This window comes from Torulaspora globosa, chromosome 2 (assembly GCF_014133895.1).
Source record: "Torulaspora globosa chromosome 2, complete sequence".
In the NCBI taxonomy this organism is placed as follows: Eukaryota; Fungi; Ascomycota; class Saccharomycetes; order Saccharomycetales; family Saccharomycetaceae; genus Torulaspora; species Torulaspora globosa.
Window position 1 is genome coordinate 968,355 of NC_050728.1, and position 24,568 is coordinate 992,922.

The 24,568-nt window shown below is 47.9% G+C and overlaps 15 protein-coding genes across 15 annotated transcripts; 9 read left to right on the top strand and 6 right to left on the bottom strand.

The window, feature by feature from the left end:
• Positions 1-35: 35 nt before the first annotated feature.
• FAP7 (nucleoside-triphosphatase) lies at positions 36-692 on the top strand (the record flags this gene model as incomplete). The annotated part of the gene is made up of 1 exon (XM_037282438.1): positions 36-692. One exon carries the CDS (start codon positions 36-38, stop codon positions 690-692), a length of 657 nt encoding a protein of 218 aa, XP_037138333.1.
• A 225-nt stretch (positions 693-917) lies between these two features.
• Positions 918-2,699, top strand: NRP1 (Nrp1p; the record flags this gene model as incomplete). Its single annotated transcript, XM_037282439.1, has 1 exon — positions 918-2,699. The coding sequence occupies one exon, from the start codon at positions 918-920 to the stop codon at positions 2,697-2,699; it is 1,782 nt and encodes a 593-aa protein (XP_037138334.1).
• A 75-nt stretch (positions 2,700-2,774) lies between these two features.
• SFA1 (bifunctional alcohol dehydrogenase/S-(hydroxymethyl)glutathione dehydrogenase) lies at positions 2,775-3,947 on the bottom strand (the record flags this gene model as incomplete). The annotated part of the gene is made up of 1 exon (XM_037282440.1): positions 2,775-3,947. One exon carries the CDS (start codon positions 3,945-3,947, stop codon positions 2,775-2,777), a length of 1,173 nt encoding a protein of 390 aa, XP_037138335.1.
• A 1,017-nt stretch (positions 3,948-4,964) lies between these two features.
• Positions 4,965-5,747, top strand: COQ9 (ubiquinone biosynthesis protein COQ9; the record flags this gene model as incomplete). The annotated part of the gene is made up of 1 exon (XM_037282441.1): positions 4,965-5,747. The coding sequence occupies one exon, from the start codon at positions 4,965-4,967 to the stop codon at positions 5,745-5,747; it is 783 nt and encodes a 260-aa protein (XP_037138336.1).
• A 48-nt stretch (positions 5,748-5,795) lies between these two features.
• Positions 5,796-6,119, bottom strand: YKE2 (tubulin-binding prefolding complex subunit YKE2; the record flags this gene model as incomplete). Its single annotated transcript, XM_037282442.1, has 1 exon — positions 5,796-6,119. One exon carries the CDS (start codon positions 6,117-6,119, stop codon positions 5,796-5,798), a length of 324 nt encoding a protein of 107 aa, XP_037138337.1.
• A 155-nt stretch (positions 6,120-6,274) lies between these two features.
• PBA1 (Pba1p) lies at positions 6,275-7,167 on the top strand (the record flags this gene model as incomplete). The annotated part of the gene is made up of 2 exons (XM_037282443.1): positions 6,275-6,280; positions 6,346-7,167. 2 exons carry the CDS (start codon positions 6,275-6,277, stop codon positions 7,165-7,167), a joined length of 828 nt encoding a protein of 275 aa, XP_037138338.1.
• A 76-nt stretch (positions 7,168-7,243) lies between these two features.
• Positions 7,244-8,788, bottom strand: NOP56 (snoRNP complex protein NOP56; the record flags this gene model as incomplete). Its single annotated transcript, XM_037282444.1, has 1 exon — positions 7,244-8,788. The coding sequence occupies one exon, from the start codon at positions 8,786-8,788 to the stop codon at positions 7,244-7,246; it is 1,545 nt and encodes a 514-aa protein (XP_037138339.1).
• Positions 8,789-9,406: 618 nt separating this feature from the next.
• UGX2 (Ugx2p) lies at positions 9,407-10,003 on the top strand (the record flags this gene model as incomplete). Its single annotated transcript, XM_037282445.1, has 1 exon — positions 9,407-10,003. The coding sequence occupies one exon, from the start codon at positions 9,407-9,409 to the stop codon at positions 10,001-10,003; it is 597 nt and encodes a 198-aa protein (XP_037138340.1).
• Positions 10,004-10,069: 66 nt separating this feature from the next.
• On the bottom strand, positions 10,070-11,782 carry PWP1 (rRNA-processing protein PWP1; the record flags this gene model as incomplete). Its single annotated transcript, XM_037282446.1, has 1 exon — positions 10,070-11,782. The coding sequence occupies one exon, from the start codon at positions 11,780-11,782 to the stop codon at positions 10,070-10,072; it is 1,713 nt and encodes a 570-aa protein (XP_037138341.1).
• A 257-nt stretch (positions 11,783-12,039) lies between these two features.
• On the top strand, positions 12,040-13,413 carry NMT1 (glycylpeptide N-tetradecanoyltransferase NMT1; the record flags this gene model as incomplete). The annotated part of the gene is made up of 1 exon (XM_037282447.1): positions 12,040-13,413. The coding sequence occupies one exon, from the start codon at positions 12,040-12,042 to the stop codon at positions 13,411-13,413; it is 1,374 nt and encodes a 457-aa protein (XP_037138342.1).
• Positions 13,414-13,609: 196 nt separating this feature from the next.
• Positions 13,610-14,215, top strand: NCW2 (Ncw2p; the record flags this gene model as incomplete). The annotated part of the gene is made up of 1 exon (XM_037282448.1): positions 13,610-14,215. One exon carries the CDS (start codon positions 13,610-13,612, stop codon positions 14,213-14,215), a length of 606 nt encoding a protein of 201 aa, XP_037138343.1.
• Positions 14,216-14,349: 134 nt separating this feature from the next.
• On the top strand, positions 14,350-14,880 carry UPS1 (Ups1p; the record flags this gene model as incomplete). The annotated part of the gene is made up of 1 exon (XM_037282449.1): positions 14,350-14,880. The coding sequence occupies one exon, from the start codon at positions 14,350-14,352 to the stop codon at positions 14,878-14,880; it is 531 nt and encodes a 176-aa protein (XP_037138344.1).
• Positions 14,881-14,949: 69 nt separating this feature from the next.
• Positions 14,950-16,695, bottom strand: UGA3 (Uga3p; the record flags this gene model as incomplete). The annotated part of the gene is made up of 1 exon (XM_037282450.1): positions 14,950-16,695. The coding sequence occupies one exon, from the start codon at positions 16,693-16,695 to the stop codon at positions 14,950-14,952; it is 1,746 nt and encodes a 581-aa protein (XP_037138345.1).
• A 541-nt stretch (positions 16,696-17,236) lies between these two features.
• Positions 17,237-23,638, top strand: GLT1 (glutamate synthase (NADH); the record flags this gene model as incomplete). The annotated part of the gene is made up of 1 exon (XM_037282451.1): positions 17,237-23,638. One exon carries the CDS (start codon positions 17,237-17,239, stop codon positions 23,636-23,638), a length of 6,402 nt encoding a protein of 2,133 aa, XP_037138346.1.
• A 96-nt stretch (positions 23,639-23,734) lies between these two features.
• PAR32 (Par32p) lies at positions 23,735-24,304 on the bottom strand (the record flags this gene model as incomplete). The annotated part of the gene is made up of 1 exon (XM_037282452.1): positions 23,735-24,304. One exon carries the CDS (start codon positions 24,302-24,304, stop codon positions 23,735-23,737), a length of 570 nt encoding a protein of 189 aa, XP_037138347.1.
• Positions 24,305-24,568: the final 264 nt, after the last annotated feature.

The window sequence follows — 24,568 nt, forward strand, 5'->3', positions numbered from 1 at the left end:
GCTCTACAAACAACCAGTATGCCAAGAGAAAGGCGATGGAAGCTCGAAGATTTAAGCCCAATCTGCTGATAACAGGTACCCCGGGATGTGGTAAATCCACCACCTGCGAATTGCTGCAAAGGAGACTGCCCGAGTACAAATACTACAATATTTCAGATTTCGCCAAAGAACACGACTGCCACGACGGGTATGATGAGGCCCGCAAGTCGTACATTGTGGACGAGGACCGTCTACTTGACGAATTGGAGCCACTGCTGCGTCAGGGTGCCAGTATTGTGGACTGGCATGTCAACGATGTGTTTCCCGAGAGACTCATCGACCTGGTCGTCGTGCTGAGGTGCGACAACGCTATCCTATACGATAGACTGAAGAGTAGAGGATACCATGACTCCAAGATCGAAGAGAACCTGGATGCGGAAATAATGGGCGTGGTCCTGCAAGATGCCCTGGACTCCTACGAGCACGAGATCGTGGTGGAACTACGGAGCGACACCACTGAGCAGATGGAGGCCAACGTCGATCGCATTGTCTCCTGGGTGCAGTTGTGGTTGAAACAGCATAAAGAAGGTGTCACAAACGAACTCGAGCGACAGGCTGACGGACATGGTGCCGACGACGGCGAGCAAGACAGCGAGCAAGACAGCGACGACAGCTCTTTCGGACACTCTGTCGCAGACGAGCAAGATGATTAGAGAAGCAGCCTGGCTAAGCTGGAGTGGAACCTGGTCCAGTTATCTACTCTGGTTATGAAATTTGTGAGTATTCTACATAGAAAATTTTTCAACGCTCGAAGACCTACAAGAGATTTACGGTGCTGAAATTTCATCTTATTGAGCTTTAAGAGAAGCCAATCATTGCATCTAAACCCTAGCTTGGTTTTTCAGCTCACTGGAGAGTACTGCCACTGTGATCGAGGGATGTATTATGTTGTGCTAGAAGTTGAAACCATTCATCGAGCCGAGGCACCAAAAGACCATGGACGTGTGAAGAAACTAGCGTATCAATTCGTCGATGCTGAGACTTTGAAGGCTCATTACGAGGATGGCAAAATCCCTTGTTTGGATATGGACGCAGAGGGGTTACCGTCTTTTCAGGAATCGATCTCGTCGTTTGAGAAAGAATTGCAGAGTGTAGTGGGAAGCGATGAGTTTGTGCTATGTTCGCTTAACTCGACCTGGCATATTCGTGTCACTATACCTCGTCAAGCCCGGGACGACGGGTTTATGTTGCCGTCGTATCTGCAACACCCGAAGGTATTTGATGTGTGGAAGGAGTACGACAGGTGGTGCGCGAACCATCCTGAGGTGCTCACAATGAGAAAGAATTGCAGCGGTGGCACACGCAGAGCGAAAAATCAGGCAGAGATACTCAAAGTGCTGGATATCTCGAGTGAGGAGATCGTGCCACAGCCAGTTCTCGGTCATACGGTACATATTCTCATGCAATTGCGCAGGAAATGCACGACGAAAGAAGATCTGGCGGACGTGCTGACTCGCCCGTATGATTCGCACTTGGATATACGCAATTTCCTGCAGGAGAAGTCCAAAGTGCTGTATTTGAATAACTTACCGCCGGATACCACCCAGAGCGAATTGGAATCATGGTTTACGCAGTTCGGTGCCAGGCCCGTTGGATTTTGGACAGTAAAGAATATCGTGGAAGAGACTGCGAATATTAATAATAACTGGAGTATGAATAACAGTCCCTATGTTGAGGAGCAGGATAGCATATCTGGCTTTGTCGTTTTTCAAACTCATGAAGAAGCGACAGAAGTGCTGGTGCTAAATGGGCGCTCAATCTTGTCTAATATGGCTAATACTAAGCAGCCCAGGGTGGTTGAGCACATCGTGGAAATACAGCCTTCATCCACCCGCGTGCTTGACCGGGCACAGGAGATTTTGTCACCTTTCCCCCAGAGTAAGAATAAGCCCAGACCTGGCGATTGGAACTGCCCATCTTGTGGGTTTTCCAATTTTCAAAGACGTACCGCTTGCTTCAGATGCTCTTTTCCTGCTGTCTCGGCAGTCAAGCAGTATCTGAATTACAATGGTGTCCTGGGCGCTACTCAGAATAGCAATGGCAGTTATACCAAATCTAACGGAATTCCGACTCAGAGTTATTACCAAACTAACTCACCGACTGCGCAAAATTCGACTGCAAAAACAAATACAACCTTTGGCGATCCAAATAGCTTAAAGCAAAGCAATTCGGGCTACCGATTTGGCGGAAACAGTGCCTATGGAAGTAACACTTCTCTCGCAAATTACAGCAATAATAGGTATATCTCTCAGCAATCCAACAACTCAAATGGTGGGTCCAATGTTCCGTTCAGAGCTGGTGATTGGAAATGTCCAGCATGTACATACCACAATTTTGCCAAAAACTTGGTATGCCTTCGCTGTGGGGCTGCGAAGATGACTACCCTAGAGTCTAACGGTAATCAAAGCAGCAATGCAGTGAAGCCGACTGGCGGCAACAATAATGGTGGTGATAATGGTAACAACGGTAAAGGCGGTTGCAAGAGATATGACAACGGAAGCCTTGGCAATTTGACTCAATCTGGGTCAACCGCTTCGTTGATCGAGCACAACACTAACAGTAAAGGTAACGGGTATTTTACGAGGAGCATAAATAATGTCAGCGGCGGCGAGCTTGGAGTCAAACTGAATACAAGAAGTGCATCAGAACCGAAATGGTAAACCAAAGAATCATTGATATATAATAGGCAGAGGCGTATAGAGACTAATTATTTCATTTACTTGACCGAGACCCTATCAGCAGATACATGGACTGTTTTGCAAGTCAAGAACAGTCCTCAAGCACTCACCAGAATGTAAATTCTCGAAAGCCTCATTGATTTCCGCAAAAGGCTTCCTATGGGTGATGAATTCGTCAACTTTTAATTTGCCTTTCTTGTAGTCTTCAATGAGTCCACCCATTTCTGATCTTCCCTTGATACCACCAAATGCGGAGCCCTTCCAGACCCTACCTGTCACCAACTGAAATGGCCTGGTGGATATCTCCTCACCCGCTGCCGCGACTCCTATGATGATAGAAGTGCCCCATCCTTTGTGGCACGCCTCTAGCGCATCTCTCATGACCTTGGTGTTACCAGTACAGTCAAAGGTGTAGTCGAGCCCACCATCAGTCATTTCAATCAATTTCTCGACTATAGTCTGGCCCTCCTTCAAATCAGTTCTGCCATTGATGAAGTCGGTAGCACCGAATTCTTTCGCATACTTCTTCTTCTCGTCGTTAATATCAACCAAGATTATCTTGGACGCTTTTCTAAGTTTGGCACCTTGAATCACAGAGAGTCCAACAGTGCCACCGCCAAAAACTGCCACTGTGTCGCCTTCTTGAACGTCTGCAGTCTTCACAGCGGCGCCGTAACCCGTAGTGACACCGCAACCCAAAAGACAGATGCTCTCGAGAGGAGCGGACGGATCCACAGCAACCACCGAGACATCAGCTACCACAGTATATTGAGAGAACGTCGAGCACCCCATAAAATGGAACAGCGTTTCGCCCTTCTTGTTCTTGAACCTGGAGGTTCCATCGGGCATAACACCCTTCCCTTGAGTAGCACGCACAGCTCCACAGAGGTTAGTCTTACCGGAGAGACAGAATTTGCATTTCTGACATTCGGCAGTGTAAAGAGCAATGACATGGTCCCCAGGTTTGACATTAGTGACACCTTCTCCGACAGATTCAACGACTCCTGCGCCTTCGTGTCCCAGAATGCTGGGAAATGCACCTTCAGGGTCAACCCCAGATAACGTGTAGGCGTCAGTATGGCATACGGCAGTATACTCAACCCTGATACGGACCTCATGAGCCTTAGGTGGCTCAACGATGATTTCTTCGACGGTTAGCGGTTTACCTGCCTCGTAGGCCACGGCAGCAACGCATGTAATAGGCTTTCCTTCGGTAGAAGCTCCCGACATCTCTGTTGCAAATCAAGTATAATGGTACCTTCACTGTGTGATACTTAATAGAGCAGTTTAAGGCTTCTGGGCTTCGCTCTCTCAATGATAAGCTATTGAAACTTTTTGTTTGCTTCTAGGACAACCTTAAATTAAGGTGCGATTAGCTAACTGGTTGCTTGACCAGACAAGATATTGCTTACAGCTGAGGCGATCGTTCGATCATTGCGCATTCTGTGAGAGGGAAGTCTTGAGAATTGTCTTCGCGACGGTGGTCCCGACGACGTCTGCCAAGGCGGATTGTTTGCTAATCATACGTAGAAGTTAGACAATTCTGAAGGTCTACAAGCAGAGGCTGGCTGGATCGCCGTTGTGGGCTTACCGACCGAAATGACTCGTATATGGTAGATCTTTACTTGAGAACTCGATTGTTGGGCATTCAAAGCTAACTGTAAGTTATGAATGGTAGCGCCGCGCGTCCTCCAACTGGTCTTGAATTTGTCTGAAAGGGCATTAAAGTCCACCAGCGTGCTTCCAGGACGGGCAGAATGATCCAATTGCTTGTCTGACCTTTATATCCCTTGTCCTGGTCGTAAGGTGCACGACGCCTGCACCAGTTTATCGTCGGGTCTGCCGTCGCTACGATGTTTGAAGGCCAGCAGGTACTCCAGCTGCTGGTTATATTCTGTGAATTCATTTACATTGTCCGGTCTTGTCCTATTCCCCAAGACTAGCAGGTAGCCTCTGATCTGTCAGCAAGGTAGAACGCTCAGCAACGATCCAACCCACCAGCCAGGAAGCTGTTCCAGGTTGCTACAGTGAGTTTCGAGGGCACCTGGTTGCCCTATTGGGCCTTCATATCGATCTTCTCCGGTACTGAAGTAGCTTGTGTTCGATCTTCAAGATGCGAATAACTTGACAATTCGTTGCACCGGAGGCTCAATTTTATATTAGTCGATAAGGAATAGCTATTCGGACTGGTCTACGCTCATCGGTAGACAATTCGGGGCTCGTCAGCACGCTAAGTTACGTATAAGCATGTCTGTCAACCGCTTTTTCGGTGGTGTTCGTTTGTTTCGTCGCAGTTACCACCCAGCTGGGTTCGAGTACGTTAAGGCTAGCAATAAGCGGGGTCCTTTGGCTTATGGTAAAGAATCGTCCCAGTACGCAGTTCTCTCTCATGCGTTGCAGAGGTCTGTGCCTTTGTATGGTTTCAATGAAAGAGCTATTGTTCATTCCTTGAATGAGTTGGGCTATTCATCCACAATGCTAAGTGTCATAGGCTCTTCGAATCCTCCCTCGTTTCTACATTCATCACCAGCTCTAATGGAGCTGATAAAGTTCCATTTGGCTGACAAGAGAATATCACTTACCGAGAATATTTCGTCAGAGACTCCGGCAGAGGAGCTGCCTACTTTGGAGGAATTGTTCATCAAGAGACTGGAGATGAATTTGCCTGTGGCAGAACATTTGTCGCAATTGCTTTCGCAATTAGCGATTCCCGGTCCTTTCTTGCTGGACGTTTCAATGCCTGAGTTACACAGATTGTCAGATGATCTAATATACTACTCCAGTGAGAAGGACTCTCACGATTTTGCCTGGTATTCCAAGAGACTCGCGGTGAGTTGCGCTTACATGAGTAGCGAGTTGTTCATGGCTCAGGATAAGTCTCCAAACTATAGAGAGACCTTCGATTTCGCCAGAGATAAGCTGCACCGGGTGTTCACTTTAGGAGAATATTACAATAACACTGAAGAGTTCGCCTGGTACACGCTGTTGTCCACCATAAACCTGGTAAAATCTCAATTGGCCAGAGGTTGAAGGTTACTTTACAATAATCGTCTATATAGGATATCCAACATTCAGATATTATGAGGAGCCGCGCAGTTTGATTAACTCGGTTCTTAGCTTCTCTTGTTCTTGCTGTTTGGCCTTCAGATTATTCTCACAACGAGTAATCTCACCCTTGATAAACTCCAATCTCTTCGCAACATTTGCCTTTGCTTCATCTTGCTCTACCGGTAGCAAAACGTTCCCAGTGAGCTTGTAAACCTGTGTGTCTTCCTTCAATTGATCGAACTCTTCATTCACAATCTTATTCTCTTGGAGTTGAGTCTCCAGCTTTTGTCTCGCAATGACAAGATCCTCTAGTTCAGATTGTAGCGCCTGGTACTTGGCAGCCAGATCAGACATCCTGATTGTAATGCCCTTCCTTGCGAGTCTGTTCTTCCCTCTGAAATTTCAAGCATTAGCGTATAATAAGTGAGCGCCTCTCTTATACAGTTATGTATAGAGAACAGATCGAGAAAGGCCTACTATCCATAACTTGTTCATCTGATTAGTTTCTAATGCTCGTATGTTGGACAACACTCAGTTATCATGCATCTTTCGGTCTACTAACCTCAGGTTCTTTGTTTAGTTCAAACAGTGGAATGAGATAGCAGAACCAAGGCATCAACTGGATTCACCTGTTGGTATAGCTGATGAAGGCACTTTGCAACCTTCTGCTTTGCCTAAGGTGACATTGCCTGTGATTGATTTTAAGAGGTACCGCAGAGTCGTACTGAGCAGTGCTATTATGAATCCGTTATTTCCAGAGAGATTATTGAAACTGGCCTGTGTTGGTGACATGGAGGCCACCTTGGACATAACTACAATAAATACAACAGAAGATCATGCAGTTCATTCATGGAGCTTTGATGAGAATTTCCCTAACGAGATGGACCCCGAAAGAGCTGAGCAAGAGAAAAGCAGATCATTCAGAGTGTCGACACCAATAGTAGCATTTGATGACACGCTCATCATAAGTTTGAAGGAGAACTTCCTCAAGGATTCCCCCATTTTCACTAATATCATTGCAGAGCAAATAGTCCGGGAGTTAGCGTCTTGTGGAGCACCTAGTGGCATCGAGGTTGTCGTTCTGGGAACTTCTGATCAGGTCGCAGAAATGAAGAGAGTGGATGACAGTTCAACAACCCTGAATCCTCCAGAGTTTGTCACGGGATTTGCTGGTGCGGTTCTGACCCAGCTGATCGGCTGTCGCATTCCATTTCAAGGTATTATTGCTCCAAGTGAAGGCCCTATCGGCTATGAGAAGCTAAATTTGGTGACGATGCAGGAGTTGGTAAATCTATGTCATCAATGGGTCACTGTAGATCGCGAGGTGTACAAAAATGAGTGCTATCGTCGTTGGAGGCTAGAGGGTGCTGCAATTGGTGCACAATCTGGTCTATATATATGAGGGGCACTAATTAGTAAAACTTACCTTTGCATCGGCTCTAAATATACAGTACATGATTTCTAAGGGAAATGTATGATCAGTTCTTCTTACTCTTGTCTTTCTTCTCCTTCTTGTCTTTTTTCTCCTTCTTTTCCTTCTTCTCTTTCTTCTCCTTCTTCTCCTTCTTGTCCTTCTTCTCCTTCTTCTCCTTCTTGTCTCTCTTCACCTTCTTTTTATCTTCTTCCTCTTCGTCTTCTTCAGATTCTTCCTTGGATCTTTTCTTAGACTTCTTTGCTTCGTCTTCTGGTTTCTTCTGTTCTTCTTGTGGCTTTCCATCGTTATACAGCTCCATGGCTTCCTTAATTGCCAATTCGTTCTTCAAAGTTGGCTTACCAGTACTGTAAAATTCTAACCTTTGCTCTACTTGCTTTCTTAGCACTGAACCAAAGACGTTGCTTGGTTCGTCGGAATAGTTGTCGATCCTCGAAGCCATTGAACATTTGTTGGCCAGATATCTGGAGATTCTACCCTTGTTCTTAGTTGAAGCCTTGGCGATAAACCCACTATGGTAGATCAAACCGTATTTTGGGGTGTTGCCTTTGGTCTTAAGAGCTCTGAACAGGGCCTTTTCAGCGCCAAGAATTTGCACAGTGGAGGCAGCTTGTTTGGATAAGTTTGTTAGCGAACCCGCGTGCGAGATCAACCTAGCGCCAATAACTTCACCGATCAATTCAGACAGATTTGGAGCCACGGTGTGCATCTTCTCGCACAAGTACTCGTACAGTTGTCTTCTGTAGTCGGCTAGAGAAACCACCCTCTGCGCGAAAACGCAAACATTCTCCATGTCAGTCTCAGACAGATCCTGTCCCATGGAGATACGAGCGTTATCGATCACTCTCTGGGCGATGCCTGCGTCGTCATTAAGTATGGCAGCCAAATCGTGCAGGGAATCCTCGTTCAAAGACGCCTTATCCTTGATGAACAGCACCAGTTTTGCAAACGTATAGTTGTCTGGAACCAGCTTAGCCAGCTCCGGGAAATGCCAACCGTACCACTCCTTGACTCTCATTGCAAAAGTGTTGATGTCCTTGTCCAACTGATCCAACAGCGCAATCGCTTGGATAATGTGGTTATCGTTCTTCTGCACAGAAAACTTAACCTTGGCTCTCGAGTAAGCGTGACCCAACCCGAGCTGAGCTCTCTCCAAGTCGCCAGATTGCAACCCTTTGAACAGTTTTTCGCCATGCAGTCTGACACCACGAAGCAAGTCCTGAGCCAATTCGTTGGACACAGAGTCCACATAAGGAAATTCCTCCTTGATAGATGGACCCAGATTCCGATCAGAGATACCTAGAGTCACAGACTGCTTCTTGGAACCCTTTGGCAAGTTCAAGTTCAAAATAGCCTTTAAACTCTCGGAAACCAACCCTTCTGAGATGTCATTAGCATTTTCCAACGCCTCAGCGGCGCCTTTGAAAGGAGCAAACGAAACAAGTTCCACCAATTTAGTAAATGAACCAAAATCGTTGATCTGCTGTTGCACTTCACTCAAACGAGATCCAATATCATCCTGTTGTAACTTCACTTTGAAGATCGCGTATCCGGTAGGCTCTTCGAAGAGCAAATAATCAATCGGAGCCATATTTGCCTGATATACTCTCAATTACTCTGCTTAGAGATTCAATGGCAACGTAACCACCTATTCCAACCTGAAATACCACTTCAATACTGTCATCTCATCAGTACTCTGTTAGCCCAAAGCTCATCGCTCGAACGAATTAAGAAAATTTTTCAACCTGTCATTTCGTACGAACAAACGAACCCATCGAATCTCTAAATTAACAAATTTTAACTAAGAAAACACAACAAAGTGCAAAGAACAGGAACTGGAACGACCGGTTGGCCCGAGAAGCATGGTCTGCGACGTTGCTCGGTAATGCTGTTGGTGCGTTTCCACGGGAAGGCTGTTGTCTGTTCAGACGGCGCTGTCGAGGCCGATCTGGCTGGTGAAAGATAGATATTTGGCTGCAAACTGGGCGGTTCGTCATATATGGGTTCTGGGAGCCGCAGGAGCGGACTAGCGGCTCCGCTGGACCGCCTGGCGGTCGCTCAGCGGTTTTGGTGCAATGGTGTGGGGTCACGTGCACCGGAGTTGTTTCTTAGTTAGGGACTCAAATACGGTTCAGGTTGTTGAAGTGATATCTGATCAGCCAGACAGGCGTTGTGTGGATTCGGTAGCGTAGGTTATCGCAGTGGTAGAATGAGCCGTTGTTTTTTGTCTGAGCAGATGATTGGCAGTGAGGCCTTGATGGTGTACTCCGGGGCATATCATTCGAGTGTGCAAAACACAAATAATTTCACGGTGGGTTCGTCGCAATCGCAGGGTTTTACTTGGAATCAGGACCTATTCGCGTCGCAGTACCAGCAGATGTGCAAAGTCGTCTATGATGGCCACGAGGATAGCATCGGTGGGTTGGTAGAGAGCATCAAAGAAAAATATAAGATGTTGGAGTTGTCACGCCAACGTTCGAGTTTCAGTAAGACGTCTGGCGAGGAAGTGGATTGCGATGAAGAAATGGAAGACGATGACGAAGCACTGGTTGACTGTGACGGGTACTATATAAGCCACAGGCGTGCTAGAGGCGTGAGGTTCTTCAATCGTTCGGATAGTGGCTCCTCGACGCACCCTCATTTCGCAGAGGAGTTCAACAGACCCAGAAGGATATCGGAACGGAGTATAAGCTTTGTGTCCGACTCGAAGAACGGGAATTACAACCGCAGCGACATCGCGGTGATCGAGGTCGAATCAGACACGCCCGAAAATAATCACCTCAGATGGCTGATATCGTCTTCTTGACCGCAGTCTCTATTATGTAGAATGTATGGTACATATGTGGTTTAGAGAAGTTTATGGTTTTTATTGTTACATGGTTTCCCAATCACCCTCTTCGGCCTCGTCGGGGTCGTCGTCGCGCTGGTCGTCGACTGTTATCACAGTCTCGGGATTATCGTTCTTGGTGTACTTTCTAGCGATTCGGGAGCTCCTATTCAATTGAGCAGCTTCGTCCCTGGCCCTCCTCTGTAGCTCGCTCAACTCATTAGAGAATACCTTACGAACAGCTCTGTTGGTGAAAACGTCCCATAGCTTTAGGCCCTTGTTGACACCACCAATAACCATGTTACCGGCGACTTCGATGTCGGTAGCATAGGACACCGACAGCACGTTGCCAACGCCAAAATCGCGCGAAAGAACCATGCTGGGTCCTTTGCTCGAACTCGTGTCGGACACAGGGAATTTCCACAGTTTCACAGCCTTTTCTCCCATGGCACCGGTGCTCATCAACCCTGGAACAAACCTGTTAGCGCACAACGAAGAGATACCGGCATCGTGGGCCTTCAGGGTCCACACGGGTTTGGAATTCTCATTGTTCCTTATGTCGAAGGAGTAGATGTTACCTGCATCGGTACCGCACAGTAATATATTGTCATCTGCAAATGTGACCGTCTCAACCTCCTCGCCGGGCGAAACTGACCAGTATTTCGACATGGCAGAATCATCTGGTATTCTAACGTCAGTTAATGCTATTCTAGAGTCGTAGCCACCTGTCAGTAGGACCGATCCGTTGACCCTGTGCCATTCGGATGACGAGACGTTCTTCCCACCATGGATCGAAGCCATGGAGCGGGCAGCCGTGGCATTGTTCAGATCCCAAAGCTTCACCGTCGCGTCTGCAGATGTAGATGCCAAGACAGTACGGAATTGTCTGTTGTGTGAAAGTGAAAGCACGGCATCTGTGTGATGAGTGGTGACGTGCTGCCTGCCCTTCTTTGATTTTTTCTTCTTCTTCGAGCTTGTAGCACCCGATTGATTCTCCGGTTCTCCAAGAATGACATCTGGAAACGCCTTTTCAACACAGTTCAGATTCCAGATCTCAATTTGAGGATCGAAGGAACCTATCGCAGCGTAATTAGCAGGATCTTCAGAATTTGAGCCTGGCTTGTAGTCAAGCCATTCCACACAAAGCGGAAATGCAGGCAACATTAAGTCGTGATGCACATACAGCGAACTATCACGTACCAGTCCGCGACCAACGTCCGGATCTGCCTCATCACCCTCTTCGACCGGAATGCTCTCATCATGAAACCCAGCGCCATCGTCGTAAACGTAGACATCCAGATACGAAATGTCGTCTTCGGTTCTGGTAGCCAGGATCATGTTATCGGTCGGGTACACTTGCAATTCTGCCCTCTCCTCCGCAGTTTCCTCCTGCGTAGGTAAGGAAATATAAGCATCTTTCCCATCTTCAGCTTCATGGAACTTGACATCTTCATTCGACAATCCGGGAAACATCGACACTTGCAAACCTCCTTCCTCTTCGTCGTTGTCATAGTTCTCCAGATCATACTCTTTCAAATCGTCATCCATAGCCCACTCGTCATTCAACTTACTTGTATTCACCGCGGTCCTTCCGTTACTTTCCTCCTCCTGTTCGGCATCTTCGAGATCAGCTCGAGCATCTTCTAAGTTCAACTGAGCCAACTGGTTGATTCTTTCCATTTCCTCGTCGTCTAACTCATATTTCTCCGGAAACTCGGAAGCATAACCTCTCGGAACCCACGTCGTCGCTGAGATCATTTTAAATTGATGTAATTGAGCTGCCGCAATGGCCAAAGAAGGTCAGCTCTATCAAAGATCACAGAGGCCCATCTCTTGGCATATCTCTGCCTATAGTAGCTCATCGCTTATACTTTAAATCCAAAAATTTTCAACCCCGTTCAAGATGATTTTTCAACCGGATAGTTTAACTTCAACTAGATCAATTAGCTCTTCGAGTTCGATCCTATGCTGAAATCGGGCTGAAGAGGGTTCATTGATCGCTGATTCTGCTAGAAATGTCGGGCGAACAGAATGAGAAGTTGACGGAGCTTTTGAAACTGCTGAAATTGAACAATGGTGATCTTTCCAAGCTGACGCAAGAGCAGAGAAAGGAAATGAAGGATTACAAGTTCTGGAAGACACAGCCAGTTACCAGACTAGACGAATCCGTTCAAAAGGAAGGACCAATTGATAGGAAAAAAACGCCTGACGAAATCTCGGATCAACCTTTGCCACTGTTGGGAGACTTTGAGTGGTGTACTGTGGATGTCACTGATCAAAAACAACTAGAAGATGTCTTCTTACTTCTAAACGAAAACTATGTGGAAGATCGGGATGCCACGTTTAGATTTAAGTATACTCGCGAGTTTTTCAATTGGTCTCTCAGATCGCCGGGCTGGAAACAAGACTGGCATGTGGGTGTGCGAGTAGGTTCCACTAAAAAGCTGGTAGCGTTTATCTCGGCCATACCGGTGAATCTAAGGGTAAGAGATAATACTGTGCGTAGTGTTGAGATCAATTTCCTGTGCGTTCACAAACAGTTACGAGGCAAGAGGCTAACGCCGGTCATGATCAAAGAGATTACAAGACGCGTTAATAGATGCGACATTTGGTACGCCCTATACACGTCCGGCACCATACTGCCATCGCCCGTGAGTGTGTGTCGGTACACGCACCGTCCATTGAACTGGAGCAAGCTTCATGACGTAGGTTTCACTCATATGCCGAGCCACGCCACCAGAAACCAAATGATTGCAAAGTATACGCTGCCAAAAGCCACAAGCACGGAAGGCTTGAGGCCAATGGAGGAAAAAGATCTGGACGAGGTTCGTCTTTTGTTCGAGAAGTATCAATCCAGATTTGATCTTGTGCAAAATTTTGACGAAGCTGAGTTTAAGCATTGGTTCCTGGGCAACGACGAGAAGACCGCATCCAATCCCTCAAGCAAAGTCATCTACTCCTACGTCGTGGAAAACCAGAATGGCCAGATCTCTGATTTCTTCTCCTTTTACTCATTGCCATTCACTATCTTGAACAACTCTGTTCATAAGGAACTCGGAATTGGCTACTTGTTTTACTATGCATCCGATGCGGACCTTGAGTACGCAGACAGATTTAGTCCGGAAGCAACAGCCGCGCTAAAGGAAAGACTATGTGGGCTGATGAACGACGCATGTATTCTGGCCCGCGACGCCAAGATGGATGTCTTCAACGCTTTAACATCACAAGATAATGCTTTGTTCTTGGAGCCTCTCAAGTTCGGACCAGGTGACGGATTCCTGAACTTCTACCTCTTCAACTACAGAGCATTCCCCATAACCGGTGGAATCAAGGACGACAAGAGCTACGATACCGTGAAACGCAGTAACGTTGGCGTAGTCATGTTATAAACTGTAGTATAATGCACTGTATTGCTAGAGAATCAATCTTGAGCTTCACAAATTCATCTTTTTTCCACCCGGCGCCCAATACGAAAATGGCTGGGCTAAACGTTAATTAAGTCGAGCAGCTAGAAATTAAGATCCCAGCCGAAGATCTTACTACTTCTGTAACCAGCAGTCGATCTGCAAGGGATTCAGTATATATATGGGCAGTAATAGATCAATTCTTGAAGCCCTAGCACCTGTAGAGTACAACCAACATAATAGCAGATTGAAAAAAAGAATGAGGCTAATTGCACTTCTGGCGTTGGCTCCATGGCTTCCAGCCATCGCCGCCATCAACTACGGTTCTTTGGAAGGAGAAGAGGAAAGTCCTGTCAAGAGCGTTAAGCCCAAAGCTACCAAGATGACAAGCAACTCCCACTTCCCAACTTCAAAGCCTAATACCAAAAGCTCTTCCGTAAAAATGTCGACTTCCACATTAACCTCAATGACCACACAGAAGACCATTACATATGCGGAAGATCCACTCACGACCGTGACCACGACGAACGAGCTCGGTAGCACAACAGTTAAGCCGTTATGGTGGATACCCAGCGAAGCCTCCACAGATCTTGCTACAACGACAGCTACAGAGGCCCAATCTGGGCTTGCCACCGAGAGTTACACAACTCACGCAGCACTGGCAAAGCAGGCTTCCTTGAGCAATACGACCAGCGGTGTGATCACTCAATCAAACGCTGCGAAAAATGCAATGGCGAATCTAGGTCTGGCAGGATCCATGGCTGTGGTACTCATGAATCTTATTTAATAATGTCTTTTATAGAGGGTTTATATGGTTTTAAAGGAGTTAGTTAGCAGTTGTTCGCATTTAGTCGCGCGATATAAAGCCAGCTTCCTATCGGTACATCAACAGTTCTAAGAACAACAGAAGCGTCCATTGAGATGGTTCTCTGGCATAAGAACGCTCATGTCTTTGACAATGACTTTGGGACAGTCTCATTAGCATTCTTCAACAGGTATCCGAACCCGTATGCTGTTCATGTGCTCTCTATAGATACCCTCTCAAGAGAGACCGACTCAGAGGGTCTGTTGCACACTACAAGGTTGATAAAAAAGACAGGAAAGTTACCACGATGGTCTAAGACATTGTTGGGAAAGATTACTGATTCTTGGATCATCGAGCATTCGATAGTAGATCCGTCGAAGATGGTAATGAAGACTTTTACGAAAAATTTGGATCATACAGGTATCATGCAGGTAGAGGAGTACACTACGTATCAGTCGACTCGGGATACTCAAAAGACGCTGGTGACCAGCCAAGTTAAATTTTCCAGCGGGTTTGGAGTGGGAATCAAGAACAAGATTGAAGAGTGGTCACGTACTAAGTTTGACGAGAATGTCAAGAAGAGTAGACTTGGCATGACATTTGTCATGCAACAACTGCAGAACAGGAGCGACGTTTGTGCCTGTTGATGAGAGAAACAACCTGTAAATAAATCATCACATTTACATCTGTTTATAGTACGTTAAAACCATCGAGTGCTACGCGAAGCTGATGTCCCACCCCATTTCGTCTACTATGTCATACCAGTCTTTGATGGACAGATCAAAGGACATGTTGTCGTCTCCACTGCTCGTACTGGAGGCACCACTGCTTCTTCGAGAGGGCAAATCAGTGTACTCGTATTTCCAAATTTTCCTCACGATCGTTCTTGCTCTTTGGAAGTTGTAGCACTTGTATCGCTTCATCATATCGTTAAATCTCGCCTCCATGAGGTCCCTTTGCTGCTGGTCGGTGCACGTTATGCCGCATATGAACATGGGGAAGCAGAGGGAACCCTCGAGCTTGGTCCCCAGTACACGCTCCAGGCTTTCCGATAGGCGCATCCACAGATATTGGATCTCCATGCAGTATTTCGAGTACTTGAGACAGCTTGTCTTCAGGTGGACCAGCGCGGCGGTCTGCATGAGTCGGAACAGCTGCAGACAAAGCTCATGATCCTCCGGGCATTCTTGGTAAAGTTTCAAATCGACGGTGTTCGGTACTAGTTGATGAAGCCCCGCCTCCAAGCTCAAGGCCTCCTGCATGTACGTCTTGAAGTGTGGATGGTCTCTATTGAAGGGCAGTGGCCCCAGTTTCATTTTCCTCGTCAGGTTGTTGATATCACCCAAGTACAGCAAAATCGGTCTATTGATACCGTTCAAAGGGTCCAAATGCAGCTTCTCAGACTGTGGATCCTCGCCCACTGCCAAGACTGAAGGCACCGAATTCTCGCCGTCTCGTCGGCAAAGAGCCCTCCTGTACTGTTCTGTTGGAAAGAAAGTGCCTTGCGAGCACATTATGTCGTGGTAGATAAAATTGGCCAGCAGCCAATACCGCGTGGTCGAGTCCAGTCCCGGCATCGTGCCCGTCAGGCTCCGATGCGAGAACACCTTGCAAATATCTCTCCCAACATGCTGCTCGATCAGCTCAGCCCCGAATTTCAGCAGTATCTTCCACTTGTTGACGTCGCCCTGACAGATCTCTGCAGCACACAGTATCAGCAGTTGCGCCAGCGACCACAGAAAATTCGGGCCATTGGCCTGGTCCTCCCGCAGCCGCCGCAGCGACTCCAGCGTATATTTGTTAGCCAGCTCCAGGTACTTCTGATCCCTACTGCCCTCTGCCTCGCCATTTTCTGCGCTGATCGACAGATGATGCGCCGACCACGCCATAATACCATACAAAATCCCCGAATGCTGGTGGGCCATCGGCAGGAACACCTGCAAGTAGTAGTTCTGGCGCATCGGCGCTATCGAGACGATCTGCGCCAGATGACTCCGGTAGTAATTGTACAGATGGACGCCTGCAGGCTCCAATTCCAGCAGCACGGGCGCCGTCAGCGCCCGCTGCTGGTCCAAAGACACATAATCGTCCATGGCTGGCGGTTCGATGGTCTCGTCGAGCGCTGCAGGCCTGCGTCTGCCGCCCTTATGACCCAACAGCTCCCGTTCAACCTGGCTCCTGCACTGCAACATCACGCGGCGATCCACACACCTCGGCAGATACACACAGCTGAACCCAAGCCTTCTACAGTCATTACAAACCGGTTTATGCTCGGAACAGCGCTTTTTACGCACTTTGCAGGTGATACAACCGGTCCTCGAGTGCTTCCTCGAGGACACCACTGTGAAACCCGCCATACTCACGGATCCCGGGCCAACATCCAGCATAAACCTCTTCCGTCTACGCATATCACCCATCACTTGGCTCACCCTCCTGCTAATACGACACCAGATATACAGCATTTAAGACCACGTGACCACACAGCCGTCAAAAGCGATGTCCGTGGTGCATGGGTTTCCATCCTCTCCTCTCGCGGCTCATCGCGATCTGAGCTGTCCGTGCGCGCGCGTCTGTGCAGGAGCGATTTGATTGGCTGCTCCCGGCCTCGCCGACGGCGATAGCACCACCTGAGCCCGCACCGCGGTCTGCCGGACAGCGTCGAAGCGACAAGGCTGCTGAGCGCGACAGCTCTTCTCGTAGATAGACAGAACGACCTGGACAGAACGGCCTAGAAAGATACTCTCACAGAGGGTCAGATAAACTCACAGAAAGATGGCCTGCCGGAAATCGGGCGATGCGGATGTGAACGGGAATGACTCGTTTTAGTTTCTTATAGTAGGAATATTCATATCCCTTTCTTTGTATTGTGTGAGTGGAAACGGTTCCGTATATAAGTATCTGGTATTTAAACAGTGGACGTTGTAGTGGGCAGTACGAGGAACTGAAGATTCATCAGATAGAGAGAGTGTGGTTCTAGATTCCGTTGGTTGTTGTGCAAACGGTATGATCTTGAAATCGGATTGTTTCGATCCGCTGCAGGAGGCATACGAAGGCGGGAGTCCGCAGGATTATAGCAGGAACCATTCTCACAAGTCATGGGCGAATGTTATTCCAGATAGATGCGGGTTGTACGAACCGGAGTACGAGAAGGATGCGTGTGGTGTTGGGTTTGTTGCGAACATCAAGGGCGAGCAGAGTCACAAGATTGTGTCGGACGGTAGGTTTCTGCTTTGCAATATGACGCATCGTGGAGCGGTGTCGTCAGGCGGGAACGGTGACGGAGCGGGCATTCTGGTTGGGATCCCTCACGAGTTCATGCAGCGCGAGTTCAAGGCGGATCTCGGGGTGGAGATTCCGGGCCGCGGCGAGTACGCGGTCGGGAACGTGTTCTTCAAGAAGGAGCAGGAGCATGAGGCGCTGCAGAGAGCCAAGACGGTGTTCGAGGAGATGGCCGGCGCGCTGGAGCTTGCGGTGCTGGGTTGGAGGGAGGTGCCACGTGACTCGTCTATTCTTGGGGAAGTGGCGCTATCACGCGAACCGACGATCCTGCAACCGATGGTGGTGAGCACCAGAGAGGCGTTCGACGAGAGGGAGTTCCAGACGGCGCTGTATGTGCTGCGGAAGCAGGTGTCTGAGCGGATCGGGATCGAGAATTGGTTTTATGCCTGTTCGCTGAGCAACAGGACCATTGTGTACAAGGGTCAGCTGACGCCGGCGCAGGTGTACAATTACTACCATGACTTGACCAACGCGCATTTCAAGTCGCACATGGCGTTGGTGCACTCGCGTTTCTCTACGAACACGTTCCCTTCGTGGGACAGGGCTCAGCCGCTGCGGTGGATCGCTCACAACGGTGAAATTAACACGCTGAGAGGTAACAAGAACTGGATGCACGCGCGAGAGGGCGTTCTTGTGTCGGAGACGTTCAAGGACCAGCTGGACCAGTTGTATCCGATCATCGAAGAAGGTGGTTCCGACTCTGCCGCGCTGGATAACGTTTTGGAGTTGCTGACCATCAATGGCGTACTGTCGCTGCCGGAGGCCATCATGATGATGGTGCCCGAGGCGTACCACAAGGATATGGACTCGAACTTGAAGGCGTGGTTCGACTGGGCCGCGTGTCTGATGGAACCTTGGGATGGCCCCGCGCTCTTGAATTTCACCGATGGTCGGTACTGTGGTGCTATGCTTGACAGAAACGGTCTGAGACCTTGCCGTTACTACGTGACTTCGGATGACAGAGTTATTTGCGCTTCTGAGGTCGGTGTCATTCACATCGACAACTCTATCGTGATACAGAAGGGTAAGCTGAAGCCTGGCGAGATGTTCCTGGTTGATACAGGCAAGGCTGAGATCGTGGACACCAAGAAATTGAAACTGGAGTTTGCCAGAAGAAAGGACTTTAAATCGTGGTTGTCCAAAGTTATCAAGCTGGACGACCTGCTTGTGAAGAACAAGAAATATATCCCTGCCGAATTCGTTTCTGAGGTCTCGTCCTTCAAGGTCCAAACAGATCCTCGTCTGTTGGCCAACGGTTACACTTTTGAGCAAGTCTCTCTGTTGTTGACTCCAATGGCGATGACCGGTAAGGAAGCGCTAGGGTCTATGGGTAACGATGCGCCATTGGCATGTCTGAACGAGGACCCCGTCTTGGTCTATGATTATTTCAAACAGCTCTTCGCCCAAGTCACAAACCCACCTATCGATCCGATCCGTGAAGCTAACGTCATGTCTCTCGAATGTTATGTGGGTCCTCAGGGTAATCTTCTGGAAATGCATCCTTCGCAGTGCGATAGGTTACTGTTGAAGTCACCTATTTTACACTGGAACGAATTCAATGCTCTGCAACACATCGAGAAAGTGCATCCATCCTGGTCGATCTCCAATATTGATATCACTTTTGAGAAATCAGAGGGTTTATTAGGTTACACTGCCACCATCGAGCGCATAACACAGGAAGCAAGTGATGCCATCGATCAAGGCAAGAAAATCTTGATTGTGTCAGACCGGAAACTCGGCCCACAAAGATTGGCTATCTCTTCGCTTGTTGCAGTTGGTGCCATCCACCACCATCTAATAAGAAACAAGCAGCGTTCTCAGGTGGCTATAATCTTGGAGACTGGTGAAGCTAAGGAAGTCCACCATTTCTGTGTTTTGCTTGGTTACGGTTGTGATGGTATCTTCCCATACTTGGCCATGGAGACCCTGGTGAGAATGAACCATGAGGGCTTGATTCGTAATAATGAAGACGACGACATCAAAATCGATGATAAAACTTTGCTTGAGAACTACAAGCATGCCGTTGACGGTGGTATATTAAAGGTCATGTCCAAAATGGGTATCTCCACCTTGGCTTCTTATAAAGGTGCCCAAATTTTTGAAGCTTTAGGTGTCGACAACTCTGTCATCGATGTTTGTTTTGCAGGTACAGCTTCCAGAATAAAGGGTGTCACTTTTGAGTACCTAGCTCAGGACGCCTTCTCCCTACACGAACGTGGTTATCCTTCAAGGCCTATTGTCAAGAAATCCGCGGGGCTACCAGAGGCTGGTGACTACCACTGGAGAGACGGTGGTTTCAAGCATGTAAATGATCCAACAGCTATCGCTTCTTTGCAAGATTCAGTCAGAAACAAGAATGAAGCCGCCTGGGATATGTACGTGAAAAAGGAAATGGAAGCCATCAGAGATTGTACCTTGAGGGGTCTGTTAGAATTAGATTTCGAAAATTCTACCGAGATTCCTGTAGAACAGGTTGAACCATGGACTGAAATTGCCAGAAGATTCGCAACCGGTGCCATGTCATATGGTTCCATCTCGATGGAAGCTCACTCAACACTTGCCATTGCTATGAATCGACTAGGCGCTAAATCGAACTGTGGTGAAGGTGGTGAAGACGCTGAACGTTCTCTCGTCCATGAGAATGGTGATACCATGAGATCCGCTATCAAGCAGGTTGCTTCTGCTAGATTTGGTGTTACTTCTTACTATTTATCCGATGCCGATGAGATTCAAATTAAGATTGCTCAAGGTGCTAAACCTGGTGAAGGTGGTGAATTACCAGCTCACAAGGTCTCAAAGGATATTGCAAAGACTAGACACTCGACTCCGTACGTCGGTTTGATCTCTCCGCCCCCACATCATGATATTTATTCGATCGAAGATCTAAAACAACTTATCTACGATTTGAAATGCTCAAACCCAAGAGCTGGAATTTCCGTCAAATTAGTCTCCGAAGTCGGTGTAGGTATCGTGGCCTCAGGTGTAGCCAAAGCTAAGGCGGACCACATCTTAGTCTCAGGCCACGATGGTGGTACTGGTGCTGCAAGATGGACTAGTATCAAGAATGCAGGTCTTCCATGGGAATTGGGTTTGGCTGAAACTCACCAAACTTTGGTGCTTAACGATCTGAGACGTAATGTTGTTGTTCAGACCGATGGTCAATTGAGAACAGGGTTCGACATTGCGGTGGCAGTTCTGCTAGGTGCTGAGTCTTTCACTTTAGCCACTGTTCCTTTGATTGCTATGGGATGTGTCATGTTGAGGAGATGTCACTTGAACTCATGTGCGGTTGGTATTGCAACGCAAGATCCATACTTAAGGAGTAAGTTTGAAGGCCAACCTGAACATGTTATTAATTTCTTTTACTATCTGATTCAAGATTTGAGAAAAATTATGGCTAAGTTGGGCTTCCGTAGTATCGATGAAATGATTGGCCATTCTGAGAAATTGAAAAAGAGGGAGAACGTCAACACAAAGTCAATCAACATTGATTTGTCTCCAATTTTGACTCCAGCTCATGTTATTCGTCCCGGGGTCGCTACTAGATTCCTCAAGAAACAGGACCACAAACTGCACACTCGTCTAGATAACAAATTGATTGATGAGGCTGAGGTTACCTTGGATCGTGGTTTGCCGGTGACTATTGATGCTGAAATCATCAATACCGACCGTGCATTAGGTTCAACGCTATCGTATAGAATTTCGAAGAGATTTGGCGAAAACGGCCTGCCTCAAGATACTGTTGTAGTGAACATCCGAGGTTCCGCAGGTCAATCTTTTGGTGCATTCCTAACCAAAGGTATTACTTTCATTTTGGATGGTGATGCTAATGATTATGTCGGTAAAGGGTTGTCTGGTGGTATCCTTGTTATTAGACCGCCAAAGGACTCGAAATTCAAGAGTGATGAGAATGTTATCGTAGGTAATACCTGTTTCTACGGTGCGACATCTGGTACTGCCTTTATTTCTGGTAATGCTGGTGAGCGTTTCGCTGTTCGTAACTCAGGTGCAACTATTGTTGTCGAGAGAATTAAGGGTAACAATGCCTTTGAGTACATGACTGGTGGCAGAGCTGTTGTTTTATCTCAAATGGAATCTCTAAATGCCTTTTCTGGTGCAACAGGTGGTATTGCTTACTGTTTGACTTCTGACTATGATGATTTTGTTGGCAAGATCAACCGTGATACAATCGAGTTGGAGAGTTTGTCCGATCCTGTAGAAATTGCCTTTGTCAAGAATTTGATTTTAGAACACCACAATTACACCAGATCTGAATTAGCTGCAAAAATCTTGAACAACTTCAATCACTACTTGAAGAATTTCGTGAAGGTTATTCCAACCGATTATAAAAAAGTTCTTTTGAAAGAAGCTTCTGATAAATTGAAGGAGAAAGAAAAGTTGAACAATGAATACCTCAAGAGATTTCAAAGAACAACGAATAGCAGTGTCGATGCAACAAATGGCGAAGTTGATGCCATGGTTTCAGCTAAGAAGCAAAACGGCACTGTTTCCTTCAGATCTACTGTTGTAGAACCTAAGGTCGTTGACCTGGAAGATTCGATGCCAGACGCTGAACAACATGAGAAAAAAGTTGAAAAACTGGAGAAGCTTGAAAAGAACCGCGGATTCATGAAATACAAGGTTCGGTATGAGAGCAAGAGAAGCCCGGCCACCAGATCCAAAGACTGGAAGGAGTTCTCCAATAGTTTGAGTAAGAAGGATGCCAAGTATCAAACAGCCAGATGTATGGAGTGTGGTACGCCTTTCTGCCAATCTGATACTGGGTGTCCCGTTTCTAACGTGATTCCAAAGTTCAATGATCTTGTTTTCAAGGACCAATGGAAGTTAGCATACTACAAGTTGATCGAAACAAACAACTTCCCAGAGTTCACAGGAAGAGTCTGCCCAGCACCATGTGAAGGTGCCTGTACATTAGGCATCATCGAGGACCCTGTCGGTATCAAATCCATCGAAAGGCTAATCATTGATAATGCGTTCAAAGAGGGTTGGGTCAAGCCTTCACCACCTGAGACCCGTACTGGGCGCTCTGTTGCCATCATCGGCAGTGGTCCAGCCGGTTTAGCTTGCGCTGATCAATTGAACAAAGCTGGTCACCACGTCACTGTCTATGAAAGAGCCGATCGTTGCGGTGGTCTGTTGATGTATGGTATCCCCAACATGAAGTTGGACAAGTCCGTTGTGGAGCGCCGTGTTGAGCTATTGGCTGCCGAAGGCATTGAGTTCGTCACCAACACCGAAATCGGTAAAGACATTTCGGTCGAGACGTTGAAATCTCAGTTCGACGCCGTGGTCTACGCCATCGGTTCCACAATCCCAAGAGACTTGCCTATCAAAGGCCGTGAATTGAAGAATATCGACTTCGCTATGACTTTGCTGAAGAACAATACTGAAGCGTTTTTGCGTAAGGACATGGAAGCCATCCGCCAATCTATCGCGGGCAAGAAAGTTATTGTCATCGGTGGTGGTGATACCGGTAATGACTGTCTAGGTACTTCGGTGAGACACGGTGCCGCATCCGTGCTCAACTTCGAGCTGCTACCTCAGCCACCCAAGCAGCGTGCTAAGGACAACCCATGGCCACAATGGCCTCGTGTCATGAGAGTCGACTACGGCCACGCCGAAGTCAAAGAACATTACGGTAGAGACCCAAGGGAGTACTGCATTCTCTCCAAGGAGTTCATCGGCAACGACCAGGGTGAGGTGACTGCCATTAAGACGGTCCGCGTCGAATGGAAGAAGTCGGAGAGCGGTGTCTGGCAGATGGTAGAAATCCCAGGCAGCGAAGAGACCTTCGAGGCAGACATCGTGCTACTGTCGATGGGTTTCATCGGACCAGAGCTCATCGACGACCCAAGCGTCGTCAAGACCAAGAGGGGGACCATCGGCACTCTGAACGATGCTTCGTACCGCGTCGACGGCGACAAAGTCTACGCCGCTGGTGACTGCAGAAGAGGCCAGTCGTTGATCGTGTGGGCCATCCAGGAGGGCAGAAAGTGTGCTACCTCCGTGGACGAAAACCTAATGGGCGACAGCAACCTGCCAGGCAGCGGTGGCATTGTGAGACGTGACTACAGACTGCTCGAAGAGCTTGCGGCCACTGTCTGAGCCTCGAGAGTCGCCTCTCATTATTTATTATCGCTTATTTATTTATTTATGCCTGTGAAAGATGTGTGTTATACTGTACAACCGTGAGCACCATTATCATGAGAACAGCTTCTTCAAAGACGACCAGACGCCCTGCTTCTGCTGCTTACCGGTTTTGTTCTTCCTGGCACCCGATCCGCTAGGCTTGGGCGATATTATGTTGCCGGCTCCGCCTCTGCCGACCGCTATAGCCATCGGTCTGTCGTCCAGACTGTTCCTTCTGGACCGGCCGTTCCGCACATGCGACTTGCCTGTCTCATGGCTGCCTGTCCCGCGGCTTATCACTCCTCCAGAGAGGGCCCTCTCGACCTCGCTCCCGGAGAACGGCCCTATGTAGTCTTCCTCTCTGCTTGGCTCGATCACATCCTCCTCCAACTCTCCGTCCACGTCCTGAGCCCTCCTGGTCAGCTTGGCGTCCACATTCCGCCTCATATTGCCGGCACCGCCGCGACCTGTGCTGAACACCGGCTGAAGAATATTCGGTGTCTGAGAGCCCTGCGGAATCAGCTTGGGAGACGCCTTAGAGCTCGAATTCTGAATGTTCCCGGCACCACCTCTCCCTGTAGAAATCCTGTACGTAGCCATACTAGCCTGTTCGCCCTCGGATTGCTTTGGACCGTCCACCATACCGACCAAACTGCTTCAATATATATCTGAGCCTTGACCTACGCCTGGCAAACCACGAATCCAGCCTCAACCGTCCTTGTAGTGCCGTTCCTTCACTAGCAATGCCGTCTGCACGCCACGATTTTTCTTTGACCGGTCATGCAGTCTAAAGCTACTAAGACATCCATATAAACGCCTATAAAGCGACAAGAAAGACAAGCTGAGCGAGCTCACGGCGCCAGATGGGACGGACGGTGCGTGGTGCGGGTCGACCAGCTTGTAACG